Source organism: Bombina bombina, chromosome 3, assembly GCF_027579735.1.
Source record: "Bombina bombina isolate aBomBom1 chromosome 3, aBomBom1.pri, whole genome shotgun sequence".
Classification (NCBI taxonomy): Eukaryota; Metazoa; Chordata; class Amphibia; order Anura; family Bombinatoridae; genus Bombina; species Bombina bombina.
In genome coordinates this window covers 362,892,593-362,905,173 of record NC_069501.1, presented here as the reverse complement: position 1 = coordinate 362,905,173, position 12,581 = coordinate 362,892,593, and the positions used below count along the sequence as shown (strand labels likewise).

Below are 12,581 nucleotides of genomic sequence, written 5' to 3'. Positions count from 1 at the left end.
CAAAAATGATTGGGGACTTGCCTACACTACACTTTGTGCAGAATTTCTTATACCTCACAGATAAGGGTGTCCAAAGTTGCAGTGAATGATTTAACATAGTGTGACCCTGCAACACTGATACTGGTTACATGCTATATGACTGGATAGAGTTTAAATAAATAAATTACAGAGGGGAGATTTTTTTTTTCGGTGATAGCAAGGCCTGTCTTTTCCAAACACAAATCTGGATTGGCTCCTCAAAATAAGGAAGTAGTGGGAGGAATTGTGACGATTGCAACAATCAAGACGTTACTCTATTCTAATAGCATTCAGACTCTGCTGATATGTTAATCTATTGGAAGACTGTAGAAAAATGTAATTGTTTACTGTCCCTTTTAAAACGTAAACAAATAAATTTACATTTTTAGTTTTGCTATTTGCCTTTGATTCATTTCTTTCTTTATTACTTATTATTGCATTTAGTCTGTACATTTTGTATTGGTTGCAATGAACTGTATTTTAGGCTATACCCCTGTTCCACCTAGGGTTGCCACCTTGGCTATGTTTTCCAGTACACTTATGTGTTACGTATGCTGTAGGGCTTGCAGGGAGGAAAATGTATTGTGCTGTCATCAACACTATTCATGTGATGTCCAGAGGCACAATACTTGTTCCGCCCTGCTTACCCTGCAGCATGTGTAACTCATAAGTGTCCATGTAACATTACTGAGGTGGTAACTCTAGTTCCACCCCTTACTGCGTATGCCAATCTTACAAATCATGTTGGTTAACGGTTATTATAGCTAACAATTTTAAATTATGGCTGACTTTTGATAATATTTTGTATTTGCTGTAAATGAAAGTAACCTTTTTCTCTGAAGATAAAACATTAGGTCATTTTCTAGATTTATAAAACATTTATTAACCCCTTAAGGACCAGCGACGTACCCTGTATGTCACTGGCCTTTTTTTGGGACTTGATTGTTTTATAGCGCGGTCTTGCCACCAGCGTTGTGACTGCTCTATTCCACAAAGCCTGCTGGAGGGAGTGCATTAATAGCGTGTTCTTGCTATACTTGTACTATTATGTCCTGAAAAAACCCTTAACGACCAGTGACATACAGGGTACATTGTGGTCTTTAAGGGGTTAAAACATTTGCGTTAGAATTCTGGCTGCTTTATTTTCTGCAGGGTTTAACAGACTCCCTGCTAAATATTTTCTTTGTCCTGTTTTGTTTGTAGCCTGGTTTTAAATCTGGTTTCCACGCTTACAAAGTGGATTTTATTGCTCCAGTGAAAGCCCTGTCAGCTCATATTATATATGTGTATCTTGTTAAAATGAATTGCTCTAAAAACGGACTGTGTATAAAACGTAGAGGTTTGTATCACTGGTTTTGCTATACTACTTGATAGATTTTAAATCTGTCATTTGATTACTGTTGTCTACATTGTAAAGTGTTTAATTAGTGGCTGTCAAATGTTTTACTTTTTTTTAATTTCCTTTTTTTATTTCATGTTACTACAGTATGGATGGAGCCGACCTGTGCTTTGAAATTGTAAAAAGAGCTGATGCTGGCTTTGTATACAGTGAAGCAGTTGCAAGGTATGTACGACACTGGTAATAACTGTTCTAACACCCAGCACTGAAATGCCCAATTTAAAAGCCCTGTTGTGATAGAACATAAAGGGACGACTCCTTGCCATTGTGTTGCTATGAAGCCACCAACTTCATTCCATTAGAAGTGCTGTACAAAAGCCACTAACCAGGACTATTAGAATATGGAAGTAATTGGTAAAATGGATTAACCCCCTGAAAAAATAAGAAAATAAAAAATCTTTTGAAGTTCATTCTATTTCTTTTGCATGATGTACCGAGTCCACGGATTCATCCTAACTTGTGGGATATTGTCCTTCCTGACAGGAAGTAGTAAAGAGAGCACCACAGCAGAGCTGTCTATATAGCTCCCCCCTTAACTGCACCCCCCAGTCATTCTCCTTTGCTGGCTCTAAGCAGGTAGAATAAAGAGAAGAGGTGTTAAACTGTTAGTTTTATTTTATCTTCAATCAAGTGTTTGTTATTTTTAAATGGAACCAGTGTTGTACTATTTACTCTCAGGCAGGACATAGATGAAGATTTCTGCCTGGAGGATGATGATCTTAGCATTTGTAACTAAGGTCCACTGCTGTTCCCACAGAAGCTGAGGAGTACAGGAAAACTTCAGTTTGAGGAACGGTTTCTTGCTATACAGCAATGAGGTATGTTCAGTCATATTTTCTGCAGAGACTGTGTTAACTCAGAAAGGCTGACAGTGTCCCCATTAGGGGAAGGGTAAGCAGTAATCCTAGTGTTATCAGAGGTTTTTACTAGCTTGCATAAAGGGTTAATTTTTTGTGGGCACTCAGTTTGTTATGTGAATTTGGGACAAACGTTTTTGTGTCTGGGAGTAATGTTTTCTTTTTTATGGGACATTTGCTTGAGGGTTCTTTGGGGTTCTTTATAACCCACATGGCTTTCAGGCAGGGTTTGTTAGTTTTGTGTAGGCCCCAGCAGACGGGGCCTACATTTACAAGCAGCAAGCAACTTCTCCTGAGGGTTTATTGCTTATTAACTTGTGGTGCAATCCTTCTAAAGCTTGGTGGGTACACTGTTAAAATTTCAGAAAAATTGAAGCAATTTTAACCTGTTTTGCAGTTTGTGTATGCCTTTTTTTCTCTTAAAGGCACAGTACCGTTTTTGCAAATTGTGTTTTTTTCATTAAAGTGTTTTCCAAGCTTGCTTGCTTTATTACTAGTCTGTTAAACATGTCTGACACTGTGGAAACTCATTGTTCAATTTGTTTATAAGCCATTGTGGAACCCCCTCTTAGAATGTGTCCCACTTGTACTGATATGTCTATAAATTGCAAACAGCATATTTTGACTTATAAAAGTTTGGCATTAGATGATTCTCAGACAGAAGGAAATCAGGTTTTGCCATCTAGTTCTCCCCAAGTGTCACAACCAGTAACGCCCGCACAAGAGACGCCGAGTACTTCTAGTGTGTCTAATTCTTTCACCTTGCAAGATATGGCTTCAGTTATGAATACTACCCTCACAGAGGTTTTATCTAAGTTGCAAGGGAAGCGCAGTAGCTCTGGGTTAAGAACAAATGCTGAGCCTTCTGACGCTTTAGTTGCCGTATCCGATATTCCCTCACAATGTTCTGAGGTAAGGATGAGGGATTTGCTGTCTGAGGGAGAGATTTCTGATTCAGGAAAGATGTTCTCTCAGACAGATTCAGATATGACGGCATTTAAATTTAAGCTAGAGCACCTCCGCTTATTGCTCAGGGAGGTTTTAGCTACTCTGGATGATTGTGACCCTATTGTAGTTCCAGAGAAATTGTGTAAAATGGACAAATATTTAGAGGTTCCTGTTTACACTGATGTTTTTCCGGTCCCTAAGAGGATTTCGGACATTGTTACTAAGGAGTTGGATAAACCAGGTATTCCGTTCTCTCCCCCTCCTGTTTTTAAGAAAATGTCTCCCATTTCTGATACCATAAAGGACTCATGGCAGACGGTCCCTAAGGTGGAGGGAGCTATTTCTACCCTGGCTAAGCGTACAACTATACCTATTGAAGACAGTTGTGCTTTCATTGATCCTATGGATAAAAAATTAGATGGTCTCCTAAAGAAAATTTTTGTTCATCAAGGTTTTCTTCTTCAACCTATAGCATGCATTGTTCCTGTAACCACTGCAGCTGCCTTTTGGTTTGAGCTCTAGAAGAGGCTCTTCAGATGGAGACCCCACTAGATGATAATTTGGACAGAATTAAGGCTCTTAAGTTGGCTAATTCTTTTATTACAGACGCTGCTTTTCATCTTGCTAAATTAGTGGCTAAGAATTCAGGTTTTGCCATTTTAGCACATAGAGCGTTATGGCTTAAGTCCTGGTCAGCTGATGTGTCATCTAAATCTAAGCTTTTGTCGATCCCTTTCAAAGGTAAGACCCTATTCGGGCCTGCATTGAAAGAGATCATTTCAGACATTACTGGAGGGAAGGGTCATACCCTCCCTCAGGATAAGTCAAATAAGACAAGGACCAAACAAAATAATTTTCGTTCCTTTCGAAACTTCAAGAGTGGTCCCTCTACCTCTTCCCCTGCTGCAAAGCAAGAGGGGAACTTTGCTCAATCCAAGCCAACCTGGAGACCTAATCAGGCTTGGAAAAAGGGTAAACAGGCCAAAAAGCCTGCTGCTGCCACTAAGTCAGCATGAAGGGGTAGCCCCCGATCCGGGACCGGATCTAGTAGGGGGCAGACTCTCGCTCTTTGCTCAGGCCTGGGCAAGAGACGTTCAGGATTCCTGGGCAGTAGAAATTGTAACCCAGGGATACCTTCTAGATTTCAAGGATTCCCCTCCAAGGGGGAGGTTCCATCTTTCTCAATTGTCTGTAAACCCGACAAATAGAGAGGCGTTCTAATGCTGTGTAGAAGACCTTTTTACCATGGGAGTGATCTGCCCAGTTCCAAAAGCAGAACAGGGGCAGTGGTTCTACTCCAATCTGTTTATAGTTCCCAAAAAGGAGGGAACCTTCAGACCAGTTCCGGATCTCAAGATCCTAAACCATTCCTAAGAGTTCCATCTTTACAAGATGGAGACCATTCGAGCTATCTTACCATTGATCCAGGAGGGTCAATATATGACCACCGTGGACTTAAAGGATGCGTATCTGCACATTCCTATCCACAAAGATTATCACCAGTTCCTCAGGTTCGCCTTTCTGAACAAGCATTATCAGTTTGTGGCTCTTCCTTTCGGGTTGGCCACGGCGCCGCAAATCTTCACGAAGGTGTTAGGGTCCCTTCTGGCGGTTCTAAGGCCACGGGGCATAGCAGTGGCACCTTATCTAGACGACATTCTAATTCAAGCGTCGTCCTTCCAACTAGCCAAGTCTCACACAGACTTAGTGTTGGCCTTTCTAAGGTCTCACGGGTGGAAAGTGAACGTAAAAAAGAGTTCTCTTTCCCCCCTCACAAGAGTTTAATTTTAGGGACTCTGATAGACTCGGTGGACATGAAAATATTTCTGACGGAGAACTCCATCCGGAGGTGTTTGCTCAGCTGGTTCGGCTATGGGGCACACCAGAGTTGGATCTGATGACGTCTCGTCAGAACGCCAAACTTCCTCGTTACGGCTCCAAGTCAAGGGATCCTCAGGCTGTACTGATAGATGCTCTAGCAGTACCCTGGTCGTTCAACCTGGCTTATGTGTTTCCACCTTTCCCTCTCCTTCCACGTCTGATTGAGGGATTGGAGAAAGGATTATCAGCTAGTTCCCTAAAGGGACAGATATCTGCTCTGTCTATTCTGTTGCACAAGCGTCTGGCAGATGTTCCAGACATTCTGGCTTTTTGTCAGGCTTTAGTTAGAATTAAGCCTGTGTTTAAACCTATTGCTCCGCCATGGAGTCTAAATTTAGTTCTTAGAGTTCTTCAGGGGGTTCTGTTTGAACCCATGCATTCCATAGATATTAAGCTTTTATCTTGGAAAGTTTTGTTCCTAGTTTCTATCTCTTCAGCTCGAAGAGTTTCTGAACTATCTGCATTACAATGTGACTCTCCTTATCTTGTGTTCCATGCTGATAAGGTGGTCTTGCGTACCAAGCCTGGGTTCCTACCTAAGGTTGTTACTAACAGGAATATCAATCAAGAAATTGGTGTTCCTTCTCTGTGTCCTAATCCTTCTTGTAAGAAGGAACGTCTGTTGCACAACTTGGACGTGGTTTGTGCTTTGAAATTTTATTTGCAGGCAACCAAAGATTTTCGTCAAACATCTTCTTTGTTTGTTGTCTATTCTGGAAAGTGTAGGGGTCAAAAGGCTACGGCGACTTCTTTCCTTTTGGCTGAAAAGCATCATCCGTTTGGCTTATGAGACTGCTGGACAGCAGCCTCCTGAAAGGATTACAGCTCATTCTACTAGAGCGGTAGCTTCCACATGGGCTTTTAAAAATGATGCTTCTGTTGAACAGATTTGTAAGGCTGCGACTTGGTAGTCGCTTCATGCCTTTTCAAAATGTTATAAATTTGATACTTTTGCTTCTTCGGAGGCTATTTTTGGGAGAGAGGTTTTGCAAGCAGTGGTGCCTTCCGTTTAGGTTCCTGTCTTGTCCCTCCCTTCATCCGTGTCCTAAAGCTTTGGTATTGGTATCCCACAAGTTAGGATGAATCCGTGGACTCAGTACATCATGCAAAAGAAAACAAAATTTATGCTTACCTGATAAAATTCTTTCTTTTGCGATGTACAGAGTCCACCTTCCGCCCTGTCTATTCAAGACAGATAGTATTTTTTTTATGTAAACTTCAGTCACCTCTGCACCTTATAGTTTCTCCTTTTCTTCCTTGGCCTTCGGTCGAATGACTGGGGGGTGGAGTTAAGGGGGGAGCTATATAGACAGCTCTGCTGTGGTGCTCTCTTTGCTACTTCCTGTCAGGAAGGACAATATCCCACAAGTTAGGATGAATCCGTGGACTCGGTACATCGCAAAGAAAGAAATTTATCAGGTAAGCATAAATTGTTTTTTATCATCATTTATTTGTATAGTGACACAAAATTCTGTAGCGCTTGGCACAACGTTAGGGGTATACAACTACTAAGATTTGTGGTAAGATACAAATACATAATAGACTAAACAAAACAAGTACAGGAGGAGAAGGGCCCTGCTCTGAAGAGCTTACAATCTACACCTTTTGTAGAGCATGATGATGTCGTCATATCAAAGAAATAAAATGCAAAACTCTTGTTTTAGAAAGTAAGCCTCCTTATTTAGCTACAAAAAAAATCATTTGTGGTACAATTTTTTGCTTGATATTAAGTGCATAACATGGTGCAGCTTTGTCTTTTATTTCCAATATAGTTTGCTGTGAGGTTAGCATAGATCCTGCTGTTTTCACCCTCAGAGAGGTAAAAAGTATATTAATATAATGGTGTTGGTTATTCAAAACTGGGGAATGGATAATAAAGGTATTATATCTACCTTTTTTAAATGATGATAATTCTGGTGTGGACTCTAACTTTAAATAAAAAAAAGAATATAATTGGTTTTTATCCACACTGGCTATGAATGTACCCAGATCTGTACCCAATGATAGTTCTGTGTGAGTTACTCCCAAATCCCTCAGGTTCCCCCTTCAGCTTCCACATCCCTGCCTTGAACACAGGGTGGTTTCATTCAGTCCCCTTCACCACTGTTATCAAACCAGGAGCAAAGTTCTGAATTCACCATCTCAGTTAATTTTCAAACACACTGAAATAGAATGATACATCATAATTAATAAATGAAGCAACCATGAATAAAGCTACACTGTATTTAGTGTTGTCAAATAATAACAGAAATAATGTCAAACAAATAATTATTTAGGTAATAGCGATCATAACATGCTCACATTGAAAAATTGTTTCCATAGGAATTATTACAAGCTTCCAATTTTAAAATGTTAACAAATTATGCATTCATAATTTAACACCATGATATATAAAGGTTATTTGGACTTTATTTCCTGGTCTGTGAAATGATCCTTGGTTTGGTGGTGAAAGGTTATTTTAAGCTACAGACCACCATAGGGAGCTTGAAATGTGTCAAACTGTTAAAATCACAATAAAGTAAAAATTTCTGGCACATCAGAAAGTGTTATGTATCATTAGTAAAGCTTACTTTAGTACCACTTGTATCTGAAATTTTGTAATCGTATGTAAAAAATATATATATACATTTTTTTATTATCCCACTTGTACATTTTTAGTGGAATACCTTTTTTTGTTTTTGTAATTAATATTTTGTGTTTTTGTGCTGTGCATATGTAAATACAGTTCAATGATAGGAAGATGGACTAGCTAGAAAAATTGAAGAGGGAGGCAGATGTAGAGCATTTTTTATTCTTCTTGATAAATTAATACCTTCTATTGGGTAGATGACATATAACCTCTGGAGTAGGTAGACACACATCCTAGTCTGAATAAAAGTGCTTCTGTTGTTCCTGTTTGACTCAGTTAACAGGTAACCTATTTGGCTGCAGAAAGTGTTCCTTCACACAGTCTACTTTGACTATGAAGAAGTTGTTACTAATGACTGTTAAAACCTGAAATGTATTTTAATTTGATGGGCCCTCAAATTCTTTTAATAAAGATTATTTTTTGTTTAAAAAGCTTAGAAAAAAAAAGCCACTAATTGACACCCTGGCATCCAGCTAGAGACATTTTAAAAATATGGTCTAAGATAACTGAAGATAAGTCTGTAAATCGTTCAGATTTAGTCTATAAACTTATGGTTACATTTCTTGAGTTTTTTTCCTGTCCCTAATGCTGTCTGAGAGAGTCTCTAGGGAATGGTCTAAGCCAGGTATCCCCTTTTTTATTCCTTCTGCTAGGTATTGGAATATTTATCCTTTACTGTTTTTTAATATTTAAGTCTGGGAATCTGTTCCGGGAGTGGATTGGGTAATTTATACCTTGGTTTAGTGTACTACTATTCCTTTGGAAGTTAGCTTTTTCTTTTAAAACCCTTAGGATAGGAAGTTAGATTTCTTCTTTAGGGTTTTTTTTCCAGCATGCAGGTTTTCTTTTTAGACCAGCAGTTTCTTTTGCTGGTATGACTGTTTTTCTTCTATTTGGTTAATAGTGTTTCTGAGCAGTTTTCTGTTGATTCGGCTAGAATATTTTTTTTATATTTTTGGCATTGCTTTAATATGCTAATGCTTTCATTTGTGACTCTGTTTTTGACATTATTTAGATTAATTCTAACTGTCTTTGGCATACTCAAGAGTTTCTACTTTCGAAATGAAAACCATTCTGAACTATTCTGCCTTTTTGTTCTGCAAGGTCAGTTTATGTTCTCGATAGCTTTAAAGGATTCTTTCCTTTGTTTCTATTCTCCAGCTTTTGGGTTTGCTTTACTAGACAAGCTCTTAAAGTTTGTTGCTCTACCATTTGGTCTGGCAATAGCTCCCACAATATTCTCAAAGGTTCTGGGTACCTTTTTCTCTGTGATCAGATCTGAGGGTATTGCTGTGTTCCTTACCTGGATGATGTTTTTTGTTCAAGTTTCATCTTTTCATTTAGCAGAATTTGACATCAACAGTCTGTCGTTGTTTCTTCATCAACATGGTTGGAACATCAATTTTCTAAAAAAAATTCTGGTTGCGCATTTTCTCTTTATATGCAGGTGTTAGGTTTCACAATTGCTACATCTGAAGTTTTTTCCGTTTATCGCTTTCTATGAGGCCTTTTAGGTTTGTGTGCTTTAGCAGTGATGCAGGGATCTAACTCAACTATTTCTAAAGATGTATCAAGATCACAGAGCAAGTTAGTCCCTGTCTTGCTAGCTGGATTATCAGCCTATTATGCAGGGAGTTTCTTTTGCTGGCCTATCTGAACTGTGATTGCTACTGATTCAAGTCTTTCAGGTTGGGGCACTGTATGGGGGTCTCAGAGGGTGCAAGGAGTTTGGTTTCTTTGAGAGGCGAGGTTGTCAATAAATGTTCTAGAAAACTCTGCAGTTTTCAGAGACACTTAAGAGTTGGCCTCTTTTGAAAAGGGAGTTTCATCTCCATCTCCATTTTCAGTCACAGTTTAACAACAGTGGTCTACATCAATCATTATGTGGGGGGGGGGGGGGATTTGCAGTTCCTTAACCATGAGGAAGTGTCTTGAATTATTTTCTGGGCAGAAGCCTATTGTCTGATTTCTGCAGTTCATATTCCAGGAGTGAAGAACTGGGAAGCACATTTTCTCAGTTTTCAGTCATTGCAACAAGGAGAGTGGTCTCTCTTCATCTGGATGTTTTCTATCAGGTAGTAGTTTCCCAGAGATAGATCTGATGGCTTCTCTGTTAAATAATAAACTTCCCAGGTACTATTTGAGGTCTAGGGATTCTCAGGGAAGTTTGTGGAAGCTTTGGTAGCTCCATGGTCATTTTGACGGCCCTATGTTTTTCCCTCTGTGGTTCATCTACCCAGATTGATTGCCAGGATCATGCTGGAGTCATCAGTAATTCTGATTGCTCCAGCTTTGCCTCACCTAGTTTGGTAAGCAGACCTAGTTCAGATATTCAGATAACCCACCATGGTCCCTTCCTTTGCATCCAGACCTTCTGTTTTAAGGTCTGTTCTAACTAGGTCTGTTTTTTAATCCGAATCTCAAGTCTCTAAGCTTAATGGCATGGGGATTGAACGGTTAGTTCTTAGGCAGAGCATTTTTTTTTGTTTTCTCCTGTTAAGTGTAGTCAGTCCACGGGTCATCCATTACTTATGGGATTATATCTCCTCCCTAACAGGAAGTGCAAGAGGATCACCCAAGCAGAGCTGCTATATAGCTCCTCCCCTCTACGTCATACCCAGTCATTCTCTTGCACCTAACTATAGATAGGACGTGTGAGAGGACTGTGGTGTGTTAAACTTAGTTTTTATTTCTTCAATCAAAAGTTTGTTATTTTAAACGGCACCGGAGTGTGTTGTTTCTTCTCAGGCAGCATTAGAAGAAGAATCTACCTGAGTTTGTCTATGATCTTAGCGGTCGTAACTAAGATCCACTTGCTGTTCTCGGCCATTCTGAGGAGTGAGGTAACTTCAGAACAGGGGATAGCATGCAGGGCCCACCTGCAAGGAGGTATGTGCAGTAAATTATTTTCTAAGGAATGGAATTGACTGAGAAAATACTGCTAATACCGATGTAATGTAAGTGCAGCCTTAAATGCAGTAGTAGCGACTGGTATCAGGCTGATATGTATGTATGTATACTCTGAGGTATTTCTGGGGAATGGAATTTCACTAAGAAAATACTGTCTATATTAAAGTAATATTTGAGCCTGCACTGCAGTGAAAGCGACTAGCAGCAGGCTTATTAATAACACTTCATAATTTTCATTTTTAAAACGTTTACTGGCATGTTAATCGTTTTTTCTGAGGTACTTGGTGATAAAACTTTATGGGCATGATTTTTACCACATGGCTGTCGTTTGTTTCTGAATAAAAACAGTTTACTGAGCTTCCCCACTGTTGTAATATGAGTGGGAGGGGCCTATTTTAGCGCTTTATTGCGCAGTAAAAATTTAGTCACAGTCTTCCTATTTCTTCCTCCATGATCCAGGACGTCTCTACAGAGCCCAGGGGTCTCCAAAACTAGTTTTGAGGGAGGTAATCAGTCACAGCAGATCTGTGACAGTGTGTTTGACTGTGATAAAAAACGTTTATTATTTCAACTGTTATCCGTTTTGGGTATTAAGGGGTTAATCATCCTTTTGCTTGTGGGTGCAATTCTCTGCTAACTTTATACATTTTCTGTTAAAATTTGGTTGTTTTAACATATTTGGTTCATCGTTAATTCAACTGTCACATTTTTATGTTTCTTAAAGGCGCAGTAGCGTTTTTTATATAGCTTGTAAATTTATTTAAAGGTTTTTTTCCAAGCTTGCTAGTGTTATTTCTAGTCTGTTTAAACATGTCTGACACAGATGAAGCTGTTTGTTCACTATGTTTAAAGGCCAATGTGGAGCCCAATAGAAATTTGTGCACTCAATGTATAGATGTTACTTTGAATAAAAGTCAAACTTTATATGTGAAAAATATATCACCAGACAACGAGGGGGAAGTTATGCCGACTAACTCTCCTCACGTGTCAGTACCTTCGCCTCCCGCTCAGGAGGTGCGTGATATTGTGGCGCCAAGTACATCAGGGCGGCCCATACAAATCACTTTGCAAGACATGGCTAATGTTATGACTGAAGTACTATCTAAATTGCCAGAATTTAGAGGTAAACGCGATCACTCTGGAATAAGAACAGAGTGCGCTGATAATAATAGAGCCATGTCTGATACTGCGTCACAATTTGCAGAACATGAGGACGGAGAGCTTCATTCTGTGGGTGACAGATCTGATCCAAGTAAACTGGATTCAGACATTTCAAATTTTAAATTTAAGCTTGAGAACCTCCGTGTATTACTAGGGGAGGTTTTAGCGGCTCTGAATGATTGTAACACGGTTGCAATTCCAGAGAAAGTATGTAGGCTGGATAAATATTTTGCGGTACCGGCGTGTACTGACGTTTTTCCTATTCCTAAAAGGCTTACAGAAATTGTTAACAAGGAGTGGGATAGACCCGGTGTGCCTTTTTCACCCCCTCCTATATTTAGAAAAATGTTTCCAATAGACGCCACCACACGGGACCTATGGCAGACGGTCCCTAAGGTGGAGGGAGCAGTTTCTACTCTGGCTAAGCGCACCACTATCCCGGTGGAGGATAGCTGTGCTTTTTCAGATCCAATGGATAAAAAGTTAGAGGGTTACCTTAAGAAAATGTTTGTTCAGCAAGGTTTTATATTACAACCCCTTGCATGCATTGCGCCTGTCACTGCTGCGGCGGCGGCATTCTGGTTTGAGTCTCTGGAAGAGACCCTTAGCACAGCTCCATTGGATGAGATTATGAACAAGCTTAAAGCCCTTAAGCTAGCTAATTCATTTATTTCTGATGCCGTAGTACACTTAACCAAACTTACGGCTAAGAACTCCGGATTCGCCATTCAAGCGCGTAGAGCGCTGTGGCTTAAATCCTGGTCAGCTGATGTGACTT

General features: G+C 39.7%; 1 protein-coding gene across 1 annotated transcript in view; it reads left to right on the top strand.

Moving 5' to 3' along the window:
* Window positions 1-12,581, top strand: part of CASK (calcium/calmodulin dependent serine protein kinase) — a gene marked incomplete in the record, with an annotated part of 883,427 nt that overhangs the window by 166,635 nt on the left and 704,211 nt on the right. The window contains 1 exon segment of the mRNA XM_053706489.1: window positions 1,505-1,582. Coding sequence (XP_053562464.1) covers window positions 1,505-1,582 — 78 coding nt within the window.